Here is a 26,349-nt window from a genome sequence, read left to right as displayed (position 1 = left end):
AGGATAAACATGCAAACTTGTTTTGAGTGTGTTGGTGGCATCAAACTTACATCTTTTTTTAAATTTTTTCTAAATATAATTAAACTGCTTAGTGAACAGTATGAAAACCATCTCATAGGACCTGTGTCCATTAAATAAAGGTTAAAAAACAACAACAACACATAATACAGATTGAGGTTTTTTTATTTTTTTATTTCATTCTGGAAATAGGGATTTGTGCAGCATATAGCGTTCATTTATTAGATACTCGTTTCTTGATAATTTTGTAACACATGTTTGAAATATGCAGAAAGAAAAGCATGACCATTAGCATGTCATTAATCAAGTTCATGACAGACACTCAAAAAAAAACGAGTTCATGTTAGTAACAGGCTGTGGCGTTTGCCATATTTTTTCTTCTTAAAAGTATATTATAAAAATCAGTCATAATGGTTCCTTGTTAAAGTTTTGCAACAAGGAAATCATTCAGAGATCTCTGCAGGGCAGCATCAGCTGAAACGAGCCAGCAGCGCATCGACACAGGAGAGGCAACACTGTAGTCAAAAGCAGTGGAACTACAAAAGAACAAACAAAAAGGAGGTCAATTTACTTTTCCACTCTTAATCTCTCTTAATTAATTAACTCTTAATTAAAAAGTAGAACATTCAAATGTACAAAAAATATACCTTGTAGCGTAAAACTCTTGATCTTCAATCTTGACTTTTGTGACGGAATTTTGTTGAACCTCCTCATACACTGCTGGCTTCAAAGCTGCACACAAAGTCCAACAACAGCACAAGATATGACACTTCACCAGGACTGTCTCGGTAGCAACCGACACCACTGTGTGGAAACCTTGTTTCAAGGAACTATTGACCTAATATCATATCATGCAAGCAAATGTTTCACTTTTCAAGCATTGCGGAGATGTACACACAAACACATTTTTCACCCACCTAAAATTCCTTCAATGTCATCAGCAGATGACCTCTGTCTTAGGACCGGCCAATAGAATTCTTTGCCGTCCTTCGTGTGAATTAGGATGACAATGCGGATGTCGTCAGCTGCAACATCTATTTCGTTGTTCCGCCTGATTATTGTCGCACTGCAAAGATACACACACCACCTTTGAATTAACTTATCCTTTAAGATGTTTTTATCGAATTTTAAAAGAGGAATTCAGTAGAAGTAAAATCCCAAGATCCTCCATGGAGAAGATTTTTACAAACCAAAAACGTGACAGGTCGTTATTTTAAGCATTACTTTATACAGCAAATTGTACAATTGTGTATCGCCATCAAACAACAACAAATTGACATTTTAAATATCACGAGTGATAAGGACTATTTAGATCTGCGACTGGTTAATCAGTCTGTATGCTAACATATTAGCAATTATGTTTCTTTGCTTTCTTATCAATAGTGTTATTGTAAGGAAAGCTACTGGTCACCAAAATGGATCATTAAGTTCCAAGTGCATCACCTCATATCTCTGTCTTCAGGCCCCCTCTCATACTGACATGTGTTGTATATCCATTTAAAGAGGAAGGTCTGGTGTAAAAATGTTCACATTTAGGATTGTTTAAGTGTGCTAATAGTGATGGCAACTCTTTTGAAAACTTTTACCAAACTGAACTAACATGATTAAACAGAGAAGGGAGTGTGGCGATGTGTGCTGGTGGCTTTGAAGGCAGCAACAAGAAACACAACAGTTTCCTTCTTATGTTGGAACAAACTTTCTTCATCCAAAATGAGCAAATTGATCGGACCATTTCAGTCAGGACTTTAAAGATATTGCAGTTTCTCTGTGTTCCGATGGTTATGCCCTAAAAACCATCTAATTTACAATTTTATATTTCTTAGGATAAGACTGCAATTGACACACAACTAAGTCTAGTAATGAGAAGAAAGGAGGACTATATCACAGGAATAGTTCAATAGTTCCCTCAATAGTGGAAACTGTCTGTGTTCTTACCAGGTACACCGTGCATAGTGCTTGCCAGTGGGCGACTAGGACAATTTAAACAAAAGTTCAGACCATAGCATTGCAAAGTCACCTTCCAGCTGTGAAGAGATCCTGTCCAGTGTGATGTGTCACGGTTTGTCCCTCTTGGACTTTGATTCCCAGTGTGTTAAACTCAACATGCAGGTCAGTTTTGAGATGGATGACAATCTTTTGAAAGCCCCCATTTGTTACAGAATCCAGTTCACCATTCACATACAGCCCTGGTACAAAAGAGACCAAATGAAAGTCAACACCATACTGGACATAAGCATAGAAATAACTTATCTTTTATTAAAGATCAAGTTTGTTGACTGCGTAGTTTGAAGTTATGGTGTGTGACAATTGATTACATTATTAAAAACGAGTTGTATGTAATTGTTTGGCTCAATCAGTTGTTGTGTTTTCATTACCTTAGAGCCAAATCGATTCAAATCTATTAGCAATGCCGGTCCTTCTACATCACAGACTGCCACATGTGTAGTCAAAAAGGTGCGGAGGACTATTTTTCTTCAGTTTTCATAGATCTGATTGTTTGTTACTGATACTAGATCTGGCAACAGTGGATATTGTGTTGACAGGATGCAAGATGGTTATTACCTCCAACTTGATCACAATATGTTAGTAATTGATACACAGTGTTCCAGAAAATGGTGTCGGCACAAACAGAGACGTTACTGACCCCTGCTGGGATGGTGAAGGAGTTTAAGGAGGACAGCTCCACTGACGTCAAAGCAAAGTGGAGGAGACTGAGTCTCATTTTTAATCAAAAACCTGTGGGAAAGGGGAACTAGAGAGACAGAGACACACAACACAAGCATGAAATCAGAAAGTCAGAAATGCATGGATGTGTAGAACAAATTGACAGAATATCAAATATTTGCTTAATCATTTGTTTGAGAGTCCTTTGATTCTCCTGTCACATTTGCAGCCACTCAGAAGTGGACCCCAGGGAAACCAGCAAGGAGCCAGGTCTTTACTGCTATCCAAGTGGTTGTTTCTGGGTCTTTCTGCCTTTATTTTTGTAAAATGCAGCTGGACTAGGACTAGTTCTGATGAACGATTGCCCTCAAAAACTTGAGAGTTGCTTCTGCAAAGTGTTTTGATGATTGTTCTGTAGTGGGGAAAACTGGCTATTAAGCTTGGCTCTTTATACACTTCATCTGAATGCTTCTGTCTTCTGTGACATCCTCAATAAACACATTTAACCCAATACTAAATGAAGCCCTTCCTGCCCATGCCAACAAATGTCTTTAGACCATTAGCCACAGACTTCACATATTTTTTCTAGGTATAGTTTGGTCTTAGTTTCTTGTTTTTAAAAATGCTACCCCAGAGTCAGTTGAATTTCTATGATGTTTTACCTATCTAGCTATCTAATCTGGCCTGTTTATGCTAAAGACTTAAGAATGATTTCCATGTCTTCCCTCTGGAGAGAGTTATTCACATGATTGAATGTTTGGATGGGTGTTTCTTTAACAGTGTCCAGCAGTCATGTTTTTCTCTCATGGCATGGACATCCAGGCCTTTTCATGTTGCCAGGCTCACTTGAATGTTCTTTTTTTCTCAGAATGAACTAAACTGCCGATCTATCTGATGAAAGGCCCGTCTACTTCCTTTGAAGGCTCACCAACAGAGTTCACTCTCACAGCTTACAACTGTAAATATCAAATGTGTAATCATCTTCAGTCCTCTTAAACAGATGAGGAGATAATAAAGTAAAAGCTCACGCCTGTCAGGGAAGAAGCTTTTAATTAACATGTCTAACAACTTTTTTAGAACCTGAAAAAGATTGTTCTATATTATATTATAAGATATATAAGTCATTTCAAAAACCTTACACCAGCTTGGATAAAAACACCCTTTAAATGAATGCTGAATTCCCAATTCCTCATTGTAACTGAGGGACTAATAAAATATTATTTAATTTCATTGACATTTTATTAGATATTAACATTTGTGTTTAAAATATAAACAGGTGGTAAAGTATACCATTAATCATATCTTATTAATACTTTACCAAATGTTGGGCTCGCAACAAGGAGGAAATCATTTGAAGGTCTTGGTGCTTCAGTCTTAATGGGTTGAAAATCTATAAACAAAATTACAGAGCAGACACTGATCACGCCTCAATATGAAGGAGCTTTGAATATTAAGAGAAGATTGTATTGACTGAGGAGGATTTAGATTAAATGGGCATACATGTTTTGAGAACTAACCACAACCATGTATCACAAGTACTGACTTTTTTTTTCTTTTATGTAGTTTTTGCAGAATATGCTTATTGGAGGATATTTTATTCTCTTAAAAAAACATTAGAATCTTTGTCTCTTTTTTTGACAAAGAAAAAAATTTAAAAAAAAAAACATTCCATGAGTTGCTGTTTCATGAAATCTTCATACCTGCTTTTCCAAAATTAAAATTTGGGTATGAAATATAGAAAGAACATGAAAAAACATAAAAACATACTGTACGCACACCTACCCATTCACAGATAGGTGTGTCTGAACTTTTGACTGATGCTTTATAATAATAGCCATACCTATGCAGCCTTGAACAATTATTCACCCCCTTGGTATTTTCCCCATTTGTTTGTTATTTAAATGTATACGTAACGTCCAGACGGACGTGTTGAAAGGATGGACCGAAAGAAGATCAGCGAACAGCTGCTTTATTAAACAGAACAGATTACTGTCAGCCGTAACCCCGTAAAAAAAAGAAGCAGTCAGTCTCAGTGCCTCCTCCACTGGTCTCCGGTCACCGGAGCCGCACCCTAACGAACAGGCTCCCGTCACTCACACACTCTTGTCCCGCCCCCTTGCCTCTCTCATCCACTCACACGCCCACCTCAGCCCTAAAGGCATTCAATATAACCCACACAGACATGAACTACAGAACATTCCTCTCCTTTTTCTTCAAGGACTGAACATTTTCCAAGGACTGTGGTAACAACAGAACACGCTGGGCATTAGCATCAACATCAGTGCCACACGGCTAAGAATAGCACATCCGTTGTTTGAAAGTGAATCGTAATGACTAGTCTTTTCCAAGGTTTTGTGGTGATAATGTTTAGAAAGTAAGGTTAATATGAGATGAATTGATTTTAGTTGTTGTTTTGCATCCAAACTAACCATCCTCCTGTCTTTAACTTGGCACCTTCACCTACACTATATTGCCAAAAGTATTCACTCATCTGCCTTTACACGCATATGGACTTAAATGACATCCCATTCTTAATACGTAGGATTTAATGACGTCGGCCCACCCTTTGCAGTTATAACATCTTCAACTCTTCTGGGTAAGCTTTCCACAAGGTTTAGGAGTGTGTTTATGGAAATTGTTTAACATTCTTCCAGAAGCGCATTTGTGAAATCAAACACTGTTGGACGAGAAGGCCTGGCTCGCAGTCTCCGCTCTAACTCATCCTAAAGGTGTTCTATCGGGTTGAGGTCAGGACTCTGTGCCAGTCAAGTTCTTCCACACCACACTCGCTCCTCCATGTCTTCATGGACCTGGCTTTGTGCACTGGTGCGCAGTCATGTTGGAACAGGAAGGGGCCATCCCCAAACTGTTTCCACAAAGTTGGGAGCATGAAATTGTCCAAAATCTCTTGGTATGCTGAAGCATACACTAATGCACCTTTAAGTTCTGTTAAGGGGCTCTGCAAATAATTCATTAAAAATTAATAGTCTCTTTTCTTTACTTTAAAAAATATTTTTTGCCTTCAAAGCAGTAGGCACGTTGTGTTGACCAGTGATATAATTGCCCTACGTGGCTGCCACAAAAAAATTAAAAATGCGGGGCGGTTGGTGGCGTAGTGGGTTAAGCAGCTGCCCCATGTACAGAGGCTATAGTCCTCGCTGCAGCTGGCCCCGGTTCGAGTCCTGCACCGAGCGGCCCTTTGCTGCATATCTTCCCCCTCTTTCTGCTTCCTGTCTCTCTCCAACTGTCCTATCATTAAAGGCATAAAAAGCCCCAAAAGATACTTAAAAAGAATTAAAAATGCCAAAGGGGATGAATCATTTTTCAAGGAACTGCTGTTAAAGTTTTCTGTTAAAATGTTCCGTTAAACTTGATTGCAAACATTCCTCCCAGACTTATATGATATAAGTCAAACAGTTACTTGTTTGTGCCAAAATTACATGATTAAAAGAATGACTTAGAAATAGTGGGGGGGGGGGGGGGGGACATTAACCTCGTTGAGTCTTTTGTCTGCTTCTAAAAAACGTTTTAGGTTGCCTTTGCCTTCCTAAAACGAAATCACACACACACACAGCTGGTTAGAACAGAATGTTCTCAACTTGGTGAAACAGGATGAAGAATGACTAAAACCGGCTATCAGTATCTTAGAGATACTTTCTTCATTTGAAGCATTGAAGAACGGTTAGATCTTTGTGCAGGACAATGCTGCAACACACTTATCCAATTACTCAACTCGTTGACTAACCAGAGAAGGCCTCAAAGGTGATAATCTGATTAAAGACATTTTTCAGGTCGTATTGAAATATGAGATCTACAGTGAGGCACATCCGTTGTACAGTTTATGGGAGGCTGCAGCGATAGAGCTAAAGTTGATCATCAATACTTACCCCATCTCCAAAAAAGTTGTTGCAAAATGTAATCCTAAACTGAAAGCTATGATTTTCAAATCTAATAAACCAATGTTTGAATCATAATAGAACATAGAAACATATCAAATTATGAAAATTAGACATCTATCTATCTCATAAAAAATAACAGCTTATCTTGAATTTGAATGGCAGCAACACTTTTCAAAAGAAGTTTTAACAACAGTTTCGTGAACGTCTATGAACTGAGGACACCAGTTGCTGGATCTGTGCGAGAGGAATGTTTGGATTCTAGCTACTAAGTGCTGGGTTTGGGTTTCCTTAGTTCCATCCATCCATCCATTTAATCCAACTGGGGGGGCTGCGGCCTATCTCAGCAGTACACCCTGGACAGGTTGCCAATCCATCACAGGGCCACACAGAGACAAACAAGACAAACAACCACACACACACTCACAGGGACAATTTTGGAGACACCAATTAACCTAACATGCATGTTTTTGGATGGTGGGAGGAAGCTGGAGAGAACCCCCACATTCACAGGGAGCAAACTCCACACAGAAAACCGAACCTGGAACCCTCTTGCTGTGAGGCGACAGTGCTAACCACTACACCACGGGCACCTGGTTTCCTTAGTTGTATTTGGCATTTCATGGTGTATCAAATGTTTTCACTTAGGGAAATATCTGTACTGGAGGCAGGCCAGTGCAGCACTCAGACTCTTTAACTGCAAAGCCATTCTGATGCCGTATGCAGTGTGTCTTGCTGAAATACACAAGGCCATATGTTGTCTGGATGGGACCATGAATTGCTCTAAAACCTGTATGTACCTTTCAGCAGTGGTGGCGTCTTTCCGGATGTGAAAGTTACTGCATCCAGGTACTAATGCACCCCCATACCATCAGACATGCAGGCTTTTGAACTGAGTGCTGATACAAGCCAGAAGGTCATTCTTCTCTTTAGCCAGGATTGCGTGGCATTCATGATTTTCAAAAAGAAATAAAAATCTAAATTGTTCTGACTACAGAACAGTTTTTCACTTTGCTACAGTCCATTTTAAATAAGTTTTGGGCGAGAGAAGATAGCGGCGTTTCTGGATCATGTTAGAATATAGTTTCCTCTTTGCGTGACAGATTTTTAGCCTGCATTTGTGGATGGTACAGTGAACTGTGTTCACAGACAAGGACTTCTGGAAGTTTTCCTGAGTCCATGCAGTGATTCCCATGACAAAAGATAGGGCCAAAGATAATGATCATCCAATATCAATTTTCCCCCATGTCCCTTTCCCAAAGAGATGTCTCCAGATTCTCTGAATCTATTGATGATATTGTACAATGTAGATGATGAAATATTAAAAAAATATTGGTTTATGAGGTTTGAAAGTCATTGGAGTCTCAACTTTTCTGGAATTTGGGTAAGTAAAAGAATTGTAATGTACTTATTTATTCAATATACTTTATCACAAAGGAGATAAATGATGAGGATGAATATTCATAAACATGGTGGATTGACTACATTTTACTAGTTCAACAATAGAGTAATTCCTGATAAATACAAGTCTCCTGTTAATAATGTATGCAGTGTACATTGGTAAAGCAGCCTTGTCAAACATTTTTGCAGAGTTTGAACCAACATCATAACAGAACACCTATATAAGATGTGTCTTACCTCCAGTAGGAAAATAACTTGAGTAGGTTATCTTGTGAATTGGTTCTAAAAAAATAATAAACATGATAACTTGTTATGAAGCTTCAGTTGTCACGAACTGTTTATTTTGTGTTTTTTTCTGCCTGGTTTCAGTGTTGCCATTTCCTCATCTCTTTCCTCAGTTAGCTGTCAGTCATCATCTCCACTCCCTTCACATGTGTTCTGATATCCCCAGCTGCAGTCATTCCCTAATCCCTCTCCCCACAGTATTTAGTCTCCTGGTTTTTCCTCAGCATTTGTCAGATCCTCACCGTTTCTAACCCCTTGGCTTGTACCTTTTCCTTGAGTAAAGCCAGTCTGAAGTATTCTTTATATTGTGTTTTTGTTTTCCCCTGACATTTTTTGTATTTCCGTTTTTGCCGTGTCTTTTGTTTTATAATAAACTAGTTGCCATTCATTCTATCATCTGACTCTCACTGGTTTCTGCACTTGGGTCCTCTTTCCTCGCCACCGCCTACACCCGTGACACCAAATGTTTACTGAAATAAATATGTTCACTTTGAAATAACAGTGGACTGTTTAATGACATTGCTACATGTTAAAATGCAGTACTTAATGGTACAGACAGTTTATAAGTAGTTACTCTATGTATCTCCAACTTGGTCCAGATAGGAAAGCGATGTTAACTAGCATCTGTTGGGTTGTGAGTTTGGACCAACATCATAACAAAGCACTTATCTGTAATATTGCATACCTGGGTCATCAAGTGCATCATCTTCATAATCAAGAAATGAAAAAGAAAAGAGATGATAACGTGTTATGAAGCTTAAGTTGTACACTGAAATAACAATTGACTGTAAATTAGCGTGCACCCTCCAAACTGAGTGGTTGAAAGGGACAACCAGATCTGGTGATAAGTGGGTGTTCTGGTAAAACACATTCGAAATTCTGTTTTCTTTGTGCATTTAAAGATCATTTAAAATTGACTTAAAGGGGACATGCTGTGGACAATCACTTTTTTTTTTTGTTTAACCTGGGAGCATACATTAGGGTGTCTAAAGTCACCAGCAAATGAAAAACTCCCCTAAAACATAAATCTGACAGTTGTTTACGTGTTTAAATGTACACACTGGTAATCCACATATTTTCCTGATTACTACACTGGGTCATTTTTCATTATTTGAACATAGATGAGATCTGTTTGGTTGTGAATGAGTTTGTGGATAGTCACTCATTTTTAAACTGATTAACTCTGTGACCATGTAAAACATTTTGTGCAGAGTTAGAGCCAACATCATATGTGTAATTACTAATTTGCCATACTTCTCTCAGAATACATACCAGATAAACCAGGAAGTCCTATTGAAAAAGAAAAAAAGAGAATAACATGTTATGAAGGTTCAGCTGTTTACTGAAATACAGGGTGCTTGAGCAAGTCTTGAAAGTCTTAATAAGTATGGAATTTTGAAGCACTGTTTTCCAGACTTTGAAAAGTCTTGAATTTTGTGTGAAAGTCTTAATAAAGTATGGAAAATAAATGTATGGTAGCATTTTACAGTATGCTCAAAGGCATTGTGAAATGAGAAATAGGAAGGTAGGCTATAAAACTATAATTTTACTAACTGGTCACGTACTGTATTAGCCTAATGGGATGAGATGTGAGTGAAGACACTGAATTCTACATACATTCATCCACCCATTCATTCATTTTTTTTTATAGATAGTTTTTGTGACACTTGTTTGATGTGAAATTCATGTACTTGTGATTTTCATGTTTTGAAACGTTGTCATCAGTAAAACTGTGAATAATGCATTTGTTCATTGAATACTAGCCTATAAAAATGAACATTTCTAATAAACACAGTTGGTACAATCTCAACCAATGAAGTAGGCACACAAGTTACAAGTACATAAAGTTAAGGTTTTGGGGGGAAAAAAAGTATCAGTTTTAAAAAAGTCTGGAATTTTAATTTGGAAAAAGAGCAAGCTCCCTGAAATAACAATGTTCACTTTGAAATAACAACAGACTGTAAATTAGCATGCATCCTCACACAAACCCTGGCAGTTTTTTTTATTGCCTCTTTGTTTGAAAGTTCTTCATTTAACAAAAACATTCTGATTTTAATTTCAAAATGACATCACTCCTCGGGTAAAATGTAAGTATCTTACAAATAATTTATCATGGTTTATTTATTTATTTTCGTTTAGCCATAGCTAATATCAACAGCTTAGGTAACAAAGCTAATGTTTACAGATTTATTGCTGTTACTTTTTTAAAGTTTAGCATTATTGTTTCGACATGACTTTGCCAGTTGAAACTTTCCACTTGCACAGTTACGTTTGTGTTATTGGGACAACCCACAGCTGTGTGGATGAGGTGCATTTTCAACACGACATCAGTCTTCTCCTCACTCTCGTAGCTACACTGGATACAGTGTACCCCTCTCAGTGTGTAAACATTCCATCATCGTCATGTTTTTAGAAAAAATATGTAGGCCTCCAAGCACAATTGTTTAATGACATTGATATATGCTACATGCTTAAACGCAGTAATTAATGGTACACACGCATTAATAGTTACTCCATATACCTCCAACTTGGTCCAGATAGGAAAGCAATGTTTACTAGCATCTGTTGCTAATATTCAAATGTTCTAAAATATAGTTGCTTATTCACTGGGTAAACTAACTACAATTGTATTAATTCAACAATACAGTAATTCCTGATGAATGCAAGTCACCAGTTAATAATGCATGCAGTGTACATTGGTAAAGCAGTCTTTTCTCAGCATCAGTTGTATCAGAAATGTACACACTGGTAATCCACATATTTTCCTGATTACTACACTGGGTCATTTTTCATTATTTGAACATAGATGAGATCTGTTTGGTTGTGAATGAGTTTGTGGATAGTCACTCATTTCAAAACTGATCAACTCTGTGACCATGTAAAACATTTTGTGCAGAGTTAGAGCCAACATCATATATGTAATTACTAATTTGCCATACTTCTCTTAGGATACATACCAGATAAACCAGGAAGTCCTATTGAAAAAGAAAAAAAGAGAATAACATGTTATGAAGGTTCAGCTGTTTACTGAAATAACAATGTTCACTTTGAAATAACAACAGACTGTAAATTAGCATGCATCCTCACACAAACCCTGGCAGTTTTTTTTATTGCCCCTTTGTTTGAAAGTTCTTCATTTAACAAAAACATTCTGATTTTCATTTCAAAATGACATCACTCCTCGGGTAAAATGTAAGTATCTGACAAATTATTTATCATGGTTTATTTATTTATTTTCGTTTAGCCATAGCTAATATCAACAGCTTAGGTAACAAAGATTATGTTTACAGATTTATTGCTGTTACTTTTTTAAAGTTTAGCATTATTGTTACGACATTACTTTGCCAGTTGAAACTTTCCACTTGCACAGTTACGTTTGTGTTATTGGGACAACCCACAGCTGTGTGGATGAGATGCGTTTTCAACACGACATCAGTCTTCTCCTCACTCTCGTAGCTACACTGGATACAGTGTACCCCTCTCAGTGTGTAAACATTCCATCATCGTCATGTTTTTAGAAAAAATATGTAGGCCTCCAAGCACAATTGTTTGATGACATTAATATATGCTACATGCTTAAACGCAGTAATTAATGGTGCACACGCATTAATAGTTACTCCATATACCTCCAACTTGGTCCAGATAGGAAAGCAATGTTTACTAGCATCTGTTGCTAATATTCAAATGTTCTAAAATATAGTTGCTTATTCACTGGGTAAACTAACTACAATTGTATTAATTCAACAATACAGTAATTCCTGATGAATGCAAGTCACCTGTTAATAATGCATGCAGTGTACATTGGTAAAGCAGTCTTTTCTCAGCATCAGCTGTATCAGAAATGTACACACTGGTAATCCACATATTTTCCTGATTACTACACTGGGTCATTTTTCATTATTTGAACATAGATGAGATCTGTTTGGTTGTGAATGAGTTTGTGGATAGTCACTCATTTCAAAACTGATCAACTCTGTGACCATGTAAAACATTTTGTGCAGAGTTAGAGCCAACATCATATGTGTAATTATTAATTTGCCATACTTCTCTCAGGATACATACCATATAAAGGAGGATGTCCTATTGAAAAAGAAAAAAAGAGAATAACATGTTATGAAGGTTCAGCTGTTTACTGAAATAACAATGTTCACTTTGAAATAACAACAGACTGTAAATTAGCATGCATCCTCACACAAACCCTGGCAGTTTTTTTTATTGCCCCTTTGTTTGAAAGTTCTTCATTTAACAAAAACATTCTGATTTTCATTTCAAAATGACATCACTCCTCGGGTAAAATGTAAGTATCTGACAAATTATTTATCATGGTTTATTTATTTATTTTCGTTTAGCCATAGCTAATATCAACAGCTTAGGTAACAAAGCTAATGTTTACAGATTTATTGCTGTTACTTTTTTAAAGTTTAGCATTATTGTTTCGACATGACTTTGCCAGTTGAAACTTTCCACTTGCACAGTTACGTTTGTGTTATTGGGACAACCCACAGCTGTGTGGATGAGGTGCATTTTCAACACGACATCAGTCTTCTCCTCACTCTCGTAGCTACACTGGATACAGTGTACCCCTCTCAGTGTGTAAACATTCCATCATCGTCATGTTTTTAGAAAAAATATGTAGGCCTCCAAGCACAATTGTTTAATGACATTAATATATGCTACATGCTTAAACGCAGTAATTAATGGTACACACGCATTAATAGTTACTCCATAAACCTCCAACTTGGTCCAGATAGGAAAGCAATGTTTACTAGCATCTGTTGCTAATATTCAAATGTTCTAAAATATAGTTGCTTATTCACTGGGTAAACTAACTACAATTGTATTAATTCAACAATACAGTAATTCCTGATGAATGCAAGTCACCTGTTAATAATGCATGCAGTGTACATTGGTAAAGCAGTCTTTTCTCAGCATCAGTTGTATCAGAAATGTACACACTGGTAATCCACATATTTTCCTGATTACTACACTGGGTCATTTTTCATTATTTGAACATAGATGAGATCTGTTTGGTTGTGAATGAGTTTGTGGATAGTCACTCATTTCAAAACTGATTAACTCTGTGACCATGTAAAACATTTTGTGCAGAGTTAGAGCCAACATCATATATGTAATTACTAATTTGCCATACTTCTCTTAGGATACATACTAGATAAACCAGGTTGTCCTATTGAAAAAGAAAAAAAGAGAATAACATGTTATGAAGGTTCAGCTGTTTACTGAAATAACAATGTTCACTTTGAAATAACAACAGACTGTAAATTAGCATGCATCCTCACACAAACCCTGGCAGTTTTTTTTATTGCCCCTTTGTTTGAAAGTTCTTCATTTAACAAAAACATTCTGATTTTCATTTCAAAATGACATCACTCCTCGGGTAAAATGTAAGTATCTGACAAATAATTTATCATGGTTTATTTATTTATTTTCGTTTAGCCATAGCTAATATCAACAGCTTAGGTAACAAAGATTATGTTTACAGATTTATTGCTGTTACTTTTTTAAAGTTTAGCATTATTGTTACGACATTACTTTGCCAGTTGAAACTTTCCACTTGCACAGTTACGTTTGTGTTATTGGGACAACCCACAGCTGTGTGGATGAGGTGCGTTTTCAACACGACATCAGTCTTCTCCTCACTCTCGTAGCTACACTGGATACAGTGTACCCCTCTCAGTGTGTAAACATTCCATCATCGTCATGTTTTTAGAAAAAATATGTAGGCCTCCAAGCACAATTGTTTGATGACATTAATATATGCTACATGCTTAAACGCAGTAATTAATGGTGCACACGCATTAATAGTTACTCCATATACCTCCAACTTGGTCCAGATAGGAAAGCAATGTTTACTAGCATCTGTTGCTAATATTCAAATGTTCTAAAATATAGTTGCTTATTCACTGGGTAAACTAACTACAATTGTATTAATTCAACAATACAGTAATTCCTGATGAATGCAAGTCACCTGTTAATAATGCATGCAGTGTACATTGGTAAAGCAGTCTTTTCTCAGCATCAGTTGTATCAGAAATGTACACACTGGTAATCCACATATTTTCCTGATTACTACACTGGGTCATTTTTCATTATTTGAACATAGATGAGATCTGTTTGGTTGTGAATGAGTTTGTGGATAGTCACTCATTTCAAAACTGATCAACTCTGTGACCATGTAAAACATTTTGTGCAGAGTTAGAGCCAACATCATATGTGTAATTATTAATTTGCCATACTTCTCTCAGGATACATACCATATAAAGGAGGATGTCCTATTGAAAAAGAAAAAAAGAGAATAACATGTTATGAAGGTTCAGCTGTTTACTGAAATAACAATGTTCACTTTGAAATAACAACAGACTGTAAATTAGCATGCATCCTCACACAAACCCTGGCAGTTTTTTTTATTGCCCCTTTGTTTGAAAGTTCTTCATTTAACAAAAACATTCTGATTTTCATTTCAAAATGACATCACTCCTCGGGTAAAATGTAAGTATCTGACAAATAATTTATCATGGTTTATTTATTTATTTTCGTTTAGCCATAGCTAATATCAACAGCTTAGGTAACAAAGATTATGTTTACAGATTTATTGCTGTTACTTTTTTAAAGTTTAGCATTATTGTTACGACATTACTTTGCCAGTTGAAACTTCCTACTTGCACAGTTACGTTTGTGTTATTGGGACAACCCACAGCTATGTGGATGAGGTGCGAATAATTGTGTTACTCACGTGAGGTATGTTGCATATTTGGTGCCGGCATTGCCAAACCAAACCCTCCTTGCCTGTTGTGTGGGGTTTCACCCTCCTTGGGTTTGTGAAGCACATCGGTGCTCTCACCCTGAGGTTTGGTGACCACCATGGATGTGAGTGGGGTCACAAAACTGTACTTCAGGGACAGCTCCAAGGCTTCTTTCTTCACTTCCTCTCTCTCAGATCCAGATAACAACAGCCTGTGTAATAAATATATATATATTGATAAAGAATTGGGCTGAGCTCACATATTCTCTGAAAAGCTTTTTTATGCAAAATGCTGCAGCCAGAGTTCTGATGAGAACTAACAGCAGAGATCATATTTCTCCAGTTTTAGCTTCTCTTCATTGGCTCCCTGTTAAATTCAGAATAGAATGTAAGATTCTTCCCCTAACATATAAAGCTCTTAATGACCGAGCTCCATCATATCTTAAAGATCTCATTATAAGATGTTTTCCTATCAGAGCACTTTGCTCCCAAACTGCAGGTTTACTTGAGGTTCCCAGAGTTTCTAAAAGTAGAATGGGGGGCAGAGCCTTCAGTTATCAGGCCCCTCTCTTGTGGAATAAGCTGCCAGTAAATGTCCGAGAAGCTTTCCACTTTTAAGACCAGGCTTAAAACTTTCCTATTTGATAAAGCTTATAGTTAGGTATGGCTCAGGTGATCCTGAAACATCCCATAGTTAAACTGCTATAGGCCTAGACTGCTGGGGGGCCTCATCTGTCACACCTTTCCTCACTTTACTCTCTTTTTCCCCGTTTAATTTCTCAAATTATATTATGTACATGTTATTGTGGTCATTAGCTCGTGTTTCCCTGTTCCAACAGGTATCCTTTGAATGGTGTTACAGGGTTTGTTGTCCCCTCTTTCTGTCTTCTCAAACCCAAGCTGGTCGAGGCGGATGGCCACCCTTCCTGAGTCTGCTTCTGCCAGGGGTTTCTTCCTGTTTATATTTATATTTATAAAAGAGAGTCGTTCCTTTCTACAGTCGCCTCAGGCACGCTCAGGACGGGAGATTGGACTGAAGACAAGTTTCGGCACAATATTTGTGTTTCCTTAGCTACAAATTTTTTTTTTTGAATTGGCTTTATATGAATGAATTGGATTATTTTGAAAATAATTATAATTACAATTAATTGAATTCCAATTTTCTTGAATTGGACTTTATTATTTAAGTGCCTTGAGATTACTGAATTGAATTGATTAAGTTAATCAAGATATCTATATATCATTATGTATTTTAATATCACTTCATCTTTGGTTTCAAAGCATCCCTTCAAACTTCAGGGACTCTTCTAGCTATCTAGATATCTTCAATATCTAATCTGATAAAAAAAAAATCCATATCCATATGTATATATGTTAACCATCTGTGTATTGATTCAGAAATATGCTTGCAACTTTTTATCAATGGCTGCAGAACAAAATATTTTAAAAAAGCCCTGCATATTTTTAAATGTCCACATTTAACGGTCTTTTAGAGAAACATGGCCATACTTATCACTCTACGTGCTTTTATAATGTAATAAAGTGATAAAGTAAAGACAAATTAAAGTGAATTAAAGCCGTATTTTAAACCTGAACACAGCGGCAAACAACTACTTTGTATGAGAAAATGTCGTGGTGTCACTGATGATATTACATGAGCACCCAGCCTCTCTCCTTCCACCTGCCTGGTGTTTGAGTGCTATGTTCAGGCTCCAAATTTGGTTTCACTGGATATGCCTGGGTAAAACTAGTGGGGCTCCAGCACAGTCTCAAATCAACTGAGATACAGATTGCTGGTCAGAGGCAGAGTACTTCATTTTCTGTTGCCACGCAGTGTCATGAATATGAAGTTTCCCTCTGCCATAATAGACAGATAAATTCAACTACCTCGGCATCTTATCATTTCTAATCCATGCCTGTGAAAAGTTTGCACTGTGGAACAACACAGCCACACATTTGGGACTCTTCTTGCAGCAGTGAGTAATCCTTTCTGCCAGCAAGTCTATGATACTAAGATAGAAATGAGAAGCTTGCTTTTAGTTGCTTCTAGTGTGATATTTAAGACTTTAAGAGCGGTAAGTCATGCCATAATTTACGATGAAAACTGCCTGTATGTCCAAAAAAAGTAAGCTATATATAAATGGCCAAACCCAGGTTTTACCTGTAGCAGAGAGCCCCCTGGTGGATTTATACAGTAAAGCAGGTTTAAGGAGTACTTTAATTGTGTGAATGCTCGGCCAGCATATTGTTTTCCTATATCCACAAGCTTTTGAAATTTTTTATTCGAGCGTTGGTTTTTGTTCATGTAACAACTCCTCCATACTTTAAGCTATTAAAACCACTTAAATTTTAAAACTCTCAGGTCGCTAAAGAGATAAGTGCCATGACTTTTTGTCTCTCTAACTTTTTTCTAACGTTTTTTTAATTATCAAGCATTCAAAAAAAATAAAACATTTAAACTGTTCAAATGTTTGGATAATCCTTGATTTTTGGGCGGAGATTTTGTTGCATCATGAATGAGTGTGTCTTTCTATCCTATAACTACTTCAGCTACGACACCATCTGGTTTTGAGCTGATTCCATCAATACTTTTTACTGCTGTTACAAAGGAGCATTCTTCTAGTTTGGACTTGTCTTTTGTGATGTAGAATTGTTGCTGTTTTCTTAATGGGCCCTGTGGTTATGAATTGCTACATCACCTCTACTATTCAGAATGCTAATTGTGCATGGAGCCACTTGTACTTTTGGATTTTGTGTAAAATGAAATAAGCATTAAGTCAATTCTGTAAAGTTTATCTGCTATGTTGCTCTTAGCTTAAATGCTGGAATAGTGTCTGTGACATTCTTAGGGTAAGTAGTTTGGTTAAGCTGTCACAATTATTAAGTCTTAGCATTGGAGATTGATTGAGATAGCTAATGCAACATTACTTTCCCTTCAGTTACTTGGATGTTATTTTAGGATACCAAATGCATCTGATATTTTTTTTTTGATCCGTCTGTGCAAACCACGCATGTATCTGAAGTTCAGAATGGAAGAGGATTGTATCTCTGCACCGGTTCAATAAACTCCTGTTACACATTTGAGAGGAGTTCTGGTTACAGCCTAACTTCTTCATTTAACTGGATCACCATCCTTGTACCAGTATACATGCTCAGGAGGAGAATCGAATTGTTGACTGAAGTATTTCTGACACTGTTAGCTCTGTGAGTAAATGTTTAGGTCTAACTTTCTATGTCAGAGATCATCTTATATGTAAGCTTAGTATGAATTACATTGTATTTTAGTTACCTGAATTGTGATTATGTCAGATGATACTGCGGTTAGAAAAAAAAATCCTTTATTAGAGCAGACCCACTGTCTGCAAATGTCTAAGCGAATGCGAGTTGACTTGTAGTTTTGATGGGATGCTCAGTTGCAATTTCTTATGTATTTAGCAGTTTCACAAAAAAAACTAACAATAAAAACAACAACAGAGAAATATGCAAGTATAAGCAGTAATACTGGGAATTCAGCTGTATTAATATACACCTACACCTTACTGAAGTAGTCAGACTACAAAACAATATCCTTATAGTGTAGTTGGTTTAACAGTGAAATAATCCCCTTAATAAATAACTGATAACAAGCAAGAACAAAGAGAAAAGATGGCCTGAATCACACTCACTCTTTCTCCAGAAGCTGTTTGACTGTGAGGTAGGCCCAAACCCTCTGGAGGAGGCCTCCAGATGCCGTTTCAGTAGAGGTCACCATGGAAGAGCTTGTGTTCGAAAATGTCACCCTTCTATTCTTCTGTCAGGTTACAAACACATTGTGTTATCAGTACAGAAAGTTCTTTCACAAAGATCTACGAGGTTTGCAGTTGATTGTGTGATGTGGACTGATCCTTACTGAAATGCCCACAACTTGTGGAGTGAAGGTCTCAATGTCGTTGTCAGTGATCTCACCGGCCACCACAATCTCAGAACCATTATAATAATAACTGAAGTTAGTCTGGGTTAGATTGGTCCCACCAATATAAATCATTGTCACCTCTGTCAACAGAGGAACCGCCACCTCTTTATAAAAACCCTGTTAAGACACAACATGGTAACAATAAGTGTGTTTAGCCTTGCCACAGTCAACCGGACTCAAATCATACTGATCTCTCACATTTCTACATCAAAAAGTGGAAATGTGGGAAATCACCTGCTAAATAGAGTGTTGGCATCGTGTAGAAAGTACCTTTAGTTGTAAATCAGCATCAGAGTCTTCATAAATCCGTCTCGCCTCGCCACTGTTCTGCAGCGACATTTTCTCAAGGAACTCAAAATTGACATCGAACCCAAAACCAAGACAGTAGAGGGGGAATTTGCCTGCAATGGCCCGTCTTACATTTGACTGAATTTTAGCAGGATTTGTCACCCCTGAAAGGACACAAAACATACCTAGTTAAACTTAAACGTTACTTCCATATTACCATTGAAAACCATCTGAGCCATCCCTGAAAAATGGAATAGAGTGTGTTGTCGTGTTTGAGGGCTTTTTATTCCATCTGTCAAACAATATAAATTGTTTCTTTCTTTCCTCTTATGCACACTGATGGAGCATACTAGTGAGAGATATCAGAATCGCCTTTATTGCCTTTATTGAACTTAAATTACTGTTAACTAATAACATAGCTAACTCTTATATGGCGTGACAGCTAAACAGTCACCCAGAAAATAGGCTGCAGTGTTAATCTTTTCAGGAAATTACTCTCACGTACAGTGTCTACAAAAAAAACTTTCCAGCCTTTTTAGTTGCTTCTTTTTGTGTCAATAAAGTGCCATTTATAAAGAATTCCTGCAAGTGTGCAGTGCGGTTGTGTTATCTGATAACCTGAGGTTGGGTCTCCATCGGTGAGAAGTATAAGAATAGATGCTGAACCTTCTCTGGGATGTGCATTCAGTAAACGTGTTCCCTCCAGAACTGCTGCATTAATGTTCGTAGCTGAAATTAAAAAAATAAATTTAAATTCCATCCTGCTCCTAAATTTTCATATTCCAAAATATAAATGTTTTCTGAGAAATCTCACATCCTCTGCTTTGAATACTCCTGGCATAACTCTTGGCTCCTTGCAGATTATCACTGGTGGCCCGAACGAGTTCTTGTTTCCAGTGAAGAATTTCATGATCAAAAGTGATAAGACCAAAGAAGTCATCCTCCGCCAGGTCATTCAAAATATGGACTAATGCTGTTCTGGTCTGTGTAAGAAAAAACGTTAGCACAATTCGGTAAGAAACCATTTATTTGTGTTCTTAAATGGTGTACAGATCTGACAAGCTTTTTGTGACTCTACCTGCTGGATTTTTTTACCACTCATTGAGCCACTTTGATCAATAACAAAGACGACATTTTTGGGTATTTGGGGAAGATTAGATGGAGCAAAGTGATGGACAAAGTACCCATCTGATGCCTGTTGAGGGAGTCAAAGAAAAGTTTGATCCATTAAAAGATTGACAAAGAGGCAAAGGAAAATATAGAATCCATTTAAGTAGATTTGTCTAACTCGTGTATTTTTGTATGTCCCCTGCTAATAGACCATATAAGGGTAACAGCTCTCGGGATATTAACAGTGTTACCTTGATTTCTCCCATTCCAGAGTCTCTGTTGACCTCATAGGCAATAATCAGATCTCCATTCAAACCATGTTCTCCACAGTTGCTGCAGGTTTTCTGTTGGTCCTCTGTTGGGTAGAAATACACCCAGGCCTGGAAAACAAATTTTAAAAGGTTTATACAACTGACAGAGAGAAGTCAGTGATTTTACAACTTCATTGTCAATGTACCAGGGTAAATCCTCAAAAGTTCCTTCTGCATGCATATATATTTTTTTTCTTAAGAAGGAAGATATGTACATAGTGTACAGGGCTTTTATTTTATTTAATCCAGATTTTTAGTCACACACAGGTCCCAAAAATAGTCCAAACGTTGTTAAAATCAATGCTATTGAACAACCTATTAAAAATGTACACATTAGATATTTGTTTGTGCACTATATTATTTTGTTTTCTATGAATTTATTTGAATCTCTTTGTATTTTACCAAATCATTGATTATTTTGAATATATGTCAAATTTAGCAATTGTTTACAGGCCTATCATGAAAAAGAAGCTACACGAAACTTCCTTGAAACTATGCAAACACTCACAAAAGATTTTTCATGAAGTCGGAGAGGAAATATTTGCCTTTTCTGTTTTTCAAGCTGCATATATCACAAAGAGAAAATAAAGTGATGCAATAATCATGTTCACAATAATGATGTCACCACTTTTAAACTTTTTATTGTCACTCTGAAAGGTCCAAAAAGATGACCAGAGCTTGTAGATCTGTCCCCGTGAGCAGAATACATTGCTCTTAAAACATTTCTCAGAGTTTTTGGAAAAGACTATGCAATTTTGACTTGGGAGCTCCGAGTTGAGTTCAGTATATAATAGTGAGTATACAGGACACACATTATATAAAAATGAGGATGAGAAATAAGACCGACAGGTTCATGTAGTACATGACCTGTAGTTAAATGTTTGTCAAATTAGATAGCAATTGAGCTAAATACGAAACAGAACATAGCATCTGTGTATGCTTTACCTGTTTGTCTACGTGTGTTTTGGTGATGGCATTAGCTAGAGCATTGGTGCTCAGTTCTCCTTTCACATCGATGAAACTGATGCCAGCTTTCTCATGAATGAACACGTCAACCTGGCAGCAAAATAAAGGGAAAAAAGAAGTTCTTACAAAGAAAACCTCTGTCAAGCTAGTTTAGTTTTCCAGAATAATAAACGTACCTTGAAGTCCTTGACGGGCTGCATGGGTCGAGCATGGATTTGCAGCTCGTATTTGCCAAGTGTGCGTTTCAATAATTCCTCATATGTGAGTTCAAAGGTCACCTTTTTGTGAGCAGCCACAGTTACAGAAGTCTTAAATTGCTCCAAGGTTCTCCCAACAGAGCTACAACATGAAGAGAGGTTGTATTAGGCTGAATGTATGTCTATATAGCAGGCATAAGTTCAGAGAGTTGTATTTGTAATACTTTAGAGGCCTGGATGTACTGAAGTATATGATATGATATGATATGATATGATATGATATGATATGATATGATAATACAAAGTAGAATAGAATAGAAAAAATACTTTATTCATCCCCCAATGGGGAAAATTCAAAAGTACAGCATATTTATTAAGAAAAAAAGCCAAAATATAATAAATATGAATATGAAATGAAAATACATTTGTGAATTTAATCGCAAAGAAAACCATTTCTTGCAATAAACAGATCCTTTGATCCATGTACCTCACAATCCCAGCACTTTGGCCACGGGTCACAGCCTGTGTGTACTGCTGCTGAGCTTGCTCCTTGGTTTTTACAACACCATCATACGCTTCACCATCAATAAACCTGCAAGACGAGCATTTGTTGAAATCTCGAGTAGCCTGTGTGATCTCTTAAAAATAACAATAGTGATAATGATATACAGTATTTGATTAACAAATGCCTTTTAATATTAACAGATCATTTTTTTCCTTCTCGTACATTCTGAATTTACTGATGAAGGCATTCTTAGGAATCTGGACATGAAATTCAATTTCCTTTGACTCATCCATGCGATTGGCCACACGGCTTGTGATGACAGTGGTGGCATAACGACTGGTCACTGTGGAGTTGATGTGAAAGCTGTAGATATTCCAGTCATCCTGTATAAACGTAGGAAGCACATTTGAAAAAGAAGATGACTAGCTCGATCTCACTGGCTGATGACCAGCTGACCAAAGATCAAAAAACAATGTGTCGGTCGATGGAATATTATTTGTGTAACATCAGACACTCCCCATTCTTGTTATTTTTCACCTAAAATTTGAATTTACCAGAAGCTTTGGATACACTTGTATGCCCTTGTGCCAATTACTTGAAATGCTCATGCGCACACAATGGAAAATGGCACTTCATTACATTTCCTTGTGACTGACTCAATGCTTTTGGTGAGTCCCCACAACATATAAAACATTACTAAAAATCATTTGGCACTGCTTTGTTAACATACTAAAAGTTAACCTCAGTCCAAAACTTCACCCAAATCCAAGTCTTAAAGATAAAATTCAATTTATGTGTTGATCATTTTGACCCTGCAGTAAGGATAAAGTACACACAAACACGTTTTTGTTTCTATAACCTTTGCTAAAACCTAGATTTTACGCTAAAATGTAATATCAAACCAGAATTTGACCCTTCATTTGATTTGTTTTTGGTAAAGGAAGTCTTTGACCTGAAAATGAGAATGGGTCATGTCACTGTATCAGCAATTTATGTCCCCACAATGTCTGATATACAGGAATGGACACACATGATTGTTTGGTTATTGAACATCTGTAACATCAGCCTTGACCCTGACCTAAATGTACCTAAAAATCTACAACCAAGTCTGAACCTGCAAACTCATTCAGCGTGTCAGACAGATAAGAGCAGGCTTAAGTATCCTCACTGGTTGGTTGGTCCAAAAACTTGAAGTGGTCATGAAACAGATGCAAGGAAATACACACCACTGTGATTCAAACATATATTAATACATATATCAAACACAATATTAACCTCTTTACTCATAAATACCACTTGCTACTGTAAAAAACAACCAATTACTTGACTGACACTAATTCTTAAACCACACAAACACAACACACAAACCATACCTTAAAGCTAAATCATCTTAGTGTTGAAACAGATGTGAAACTGCCAACATTTTAGTGACCACTGGGGTCAAAATTATTTGAAATGTAGTCACTGACAACAAACTGCACAGTCATTTCTGTAATTAGTAACATTGAAAATGTTGCGTCTCATATGAAAAAAGTTGCAGCCACAAGTCTTTCCGTTGCACTAGACTTCCTCATACTATTTAAACATTTCCAAACATTTTTGGTGAAGTTAGAATGCCTTTTGCGCAGTCAGCATTTACAATTGGGTCAGATCAAATTACGAAACACCATTGGTGCAAACTGCAGTTCGCACAATCAACACATGCACTGCTTGTAGTAAGCATATGGCTATTTAATCATTTTATGTATAGTTATAGTCATTGTAATTTTATATTTCACACTAATACATTTTATATTTTTTAGTCGCTCTGTAGATCAACACTTTCTGCTGGCTTGCATGAAGGGTCTGAAGAAATGTGTCTGTTGATGTATTCATTTATCCTCAGTAATACTTTTTATCTGCGTAGAGAGGACTTTGATCTCGGATGTACGCATCGACAACATGAAATCGCCCTGAGGACAGTTAGCCTGTAGGTCCTTCAACCTGCCCTTTCTGTTTATCAGAGGAAAAGTTCAATGTGGTGCAACTGACAGAAAGATGCAGCGACACCAAAAAAGACAATTTCCACATACCAGTTAAATATCCATTTCAAATATAGGTGAAGTACAGTCTGTTTTCTTGCACTAATGTTGTGTGTCCATACCTTGCTTGGTAGCGTGGCAGCCAAAGCCAGCAGAAGCCCAAGGACGGTGAGTTGCGCCACAGCTCTCCCCATGATGCCTTAGACCAGAGTGCAACCTAACCACCTGAAACTATCTGTTAAACTCTAGCAATTGTATGTATGCGGTCTCCTCCTCTTTCAGAAGCCTCCTCACTGCACACATGGCAGAGAGCCCACACACAAACAAACTCCCCCTGCGCCTCCTAAAAAAGGAGAAATTTACCGTAAATGTTATTGTCCGCTTCCCAGCTTTGGTAGGACTAACCAAACTTTTCATGACAAGAAAACACAGCACTAGTTTCAAAATTCAGCTTAAAAATTAGTAACTGTGGAGAACGAAGGGTGTTTTTATGAAAGTGAAATAGTGAAAGTGAAATAGTATTGATATATTGATGATATAGTATTGTGTAGAATCTCAGTTGTGCATATGTATTATTTTCACTAGATTTACAAAGCCTTGTATATGTGTGGTTATTTTTTTAGAAATCTCGATCATTGTGAAATGATATGCTCGTACTTTAACGTGATTTCCGCTCCTATTTTTATCCATGAACACTTACGGAAACTCCCCTGATTTGTCATTTGCATATCAAGACATGTCGTGTTCACCCCAACTAAACAAGCATAGTAATGAAAGCAACAATTGAACAGAAACAGTTTACCAGGTATAAGACTGAGACATCCAGCAGTTAAGCTGAGAAAAAGGCAATTTTAAACTTTAGATTTAAGTAAATCCTAAATTGCCAGAGAAGTACCATGAGACTCACATCTGAAGCATTATGTAGCAGTCACAGTGCCGTGTTGGATTAAAAAAAGGCCTTGCAGCCTCTGAAGAAACCAACATTCCTGTGGGGGATGTATCTGGATAAAAAACAGATCTTCATTCTTTTTTTTCACAAAGGAGAGAGAGACAGAAAACTGCCTAAGTTACAACGACCTTCGGCCCTTTGAAAGCTTTTTGGGAGTGGAACTAGCAACAGACACTTGCCATAAATTGGAATAAGCTCAAATGAACAAAGAACCTTTCTTTTGGGAAATTGGGAGACCTGCCTATCTTATCTGGACCATAAATTGAAGTTGACACTTTAACCCCCTTTCCACCAGAGAAGGGACCAGATGGCTGAAAAGACTGTACTAATACTTACTTTTAGTCGAATCTTAAAACTGTATTAAATGTGTTTGATAACCTCATTCAAGTTCTTTCAGGTTTCCAGCTAGATCACAAGACGCATATAGAGACAATTTGTACGATTCTGGCTTAAATATTGACGGAGAACTGATCTTGGTGGAAAATGCCCAACCTGCCTATGGAACCACATTGCCCCCTAGCGGTCTGTAGTGTTGAACATTTAAATCCCCAAAGACCCAGTAAACCGGACAGTTATATGCAACAATTTAACTGTTAACGATGTCCCTTCGGTATCTATTTGTTATTTGTTTGGTATCTCCATTGTTAACACAGAAAATTAACATTGTGTGGTTCGCTATTCATATGTCACGACTTTACAGATATTTATCTGAATTTTGAGACTCATAATCATCTGTGTCATGTTGTGTTATTTGATGTCTTTATATCACAAGTCTATGTTATATCTTTAATCTGCATATCTTAACAAGTTGTGGTGTTTTCAGAATCACCAAGACAAATGTTCTATGAGACAGCATTAATGGAGAAATAAGAGTTTCTTTGTTATATTTAGAAGTCTCTTTAAAGACGCTGAACAGACCATCTTACACAGAGACACCCAGGCAGACGTCACCACAGTTCAGGCATATCATTGGCTGAAAGAGTAGTGTAAGCCGGCGTCAGGCCCCGCCTCCGCGAGTCAAACCAC

At 37.1% G+C, this 26,349-nt stretch overlaps 1 protein-coding gene across 1 annotated transcript; it reads right to left on the bottom strand.

Annotated features, from left to right (window-relative positions):
- Positions 1-202: 202 nt before the first annotated feature.
- On the bottom strand, positions 203-24,980 carry LOC142377212 (inter-alpha-trypsin inhibitor heavy chain H3-like). The gene is made up of 26 exons (XM_075461103.1): positions 24,497-24,980; positions 22,576-22,736; positions 22,336-22,440; positions 21,828-21,990; positions 21,631-21,741; positions 20,626-20,754; positions 20,343-20,459; positions 20,079-20,247; positions 19,883-19,993; positions 19,247-19,428; positions 18,914-19,093; positions 18,690-18,814; positions 15,016-15,236; positions 14,537-14,554; positions 13,432-13,449; positions 12,327-12,344; positions 11,222-11,239; positions 9,537-9,554; positions 8,950-8,970; positions 8,217-8,261; positions 4,001-4,072; positions 2,663-2,770; positions 2,036-2,204; positions 936-1,084; positions 666-750; positions 203-554 (listed from the first exon to the last, which is right to left on the bottom strand). Exons 1-26 carry the CDS (start codon positions 24,566-24,568, stop codon positions 440-442), a joined length of 2,700 nt encoding a protein of 899 aa, XP_075317218.1. The 5' UTR covers positions 24,569-24,980; the 3' UTR covers positions 203-439.
- Between the last annotated feature and the right edge of the window lie 1,369 nt (positions 24,981-26,349).

The sequence above is a fragment of the Odontesthes bonariensis genome, chromosome 3, assembly GCF_027942865.1.
Source record: "Odontesthes bonariensis isolate fOdoBon6 chromosome 3, fOdoBon6.hap1, whole genome shotgun sequence".
In the NCBI taxonomy this organism is placed as follows: domain Eukaryota; kingdom Metazoa; phylum Chordata; class Actinopteri; order Atheriniformes; family Atherinopsidae; genus Odontesthes; species Odontesthes bonariensis.
This window is presented reverse-complemented; position numbering and strand designations above follow the sequence as displayed.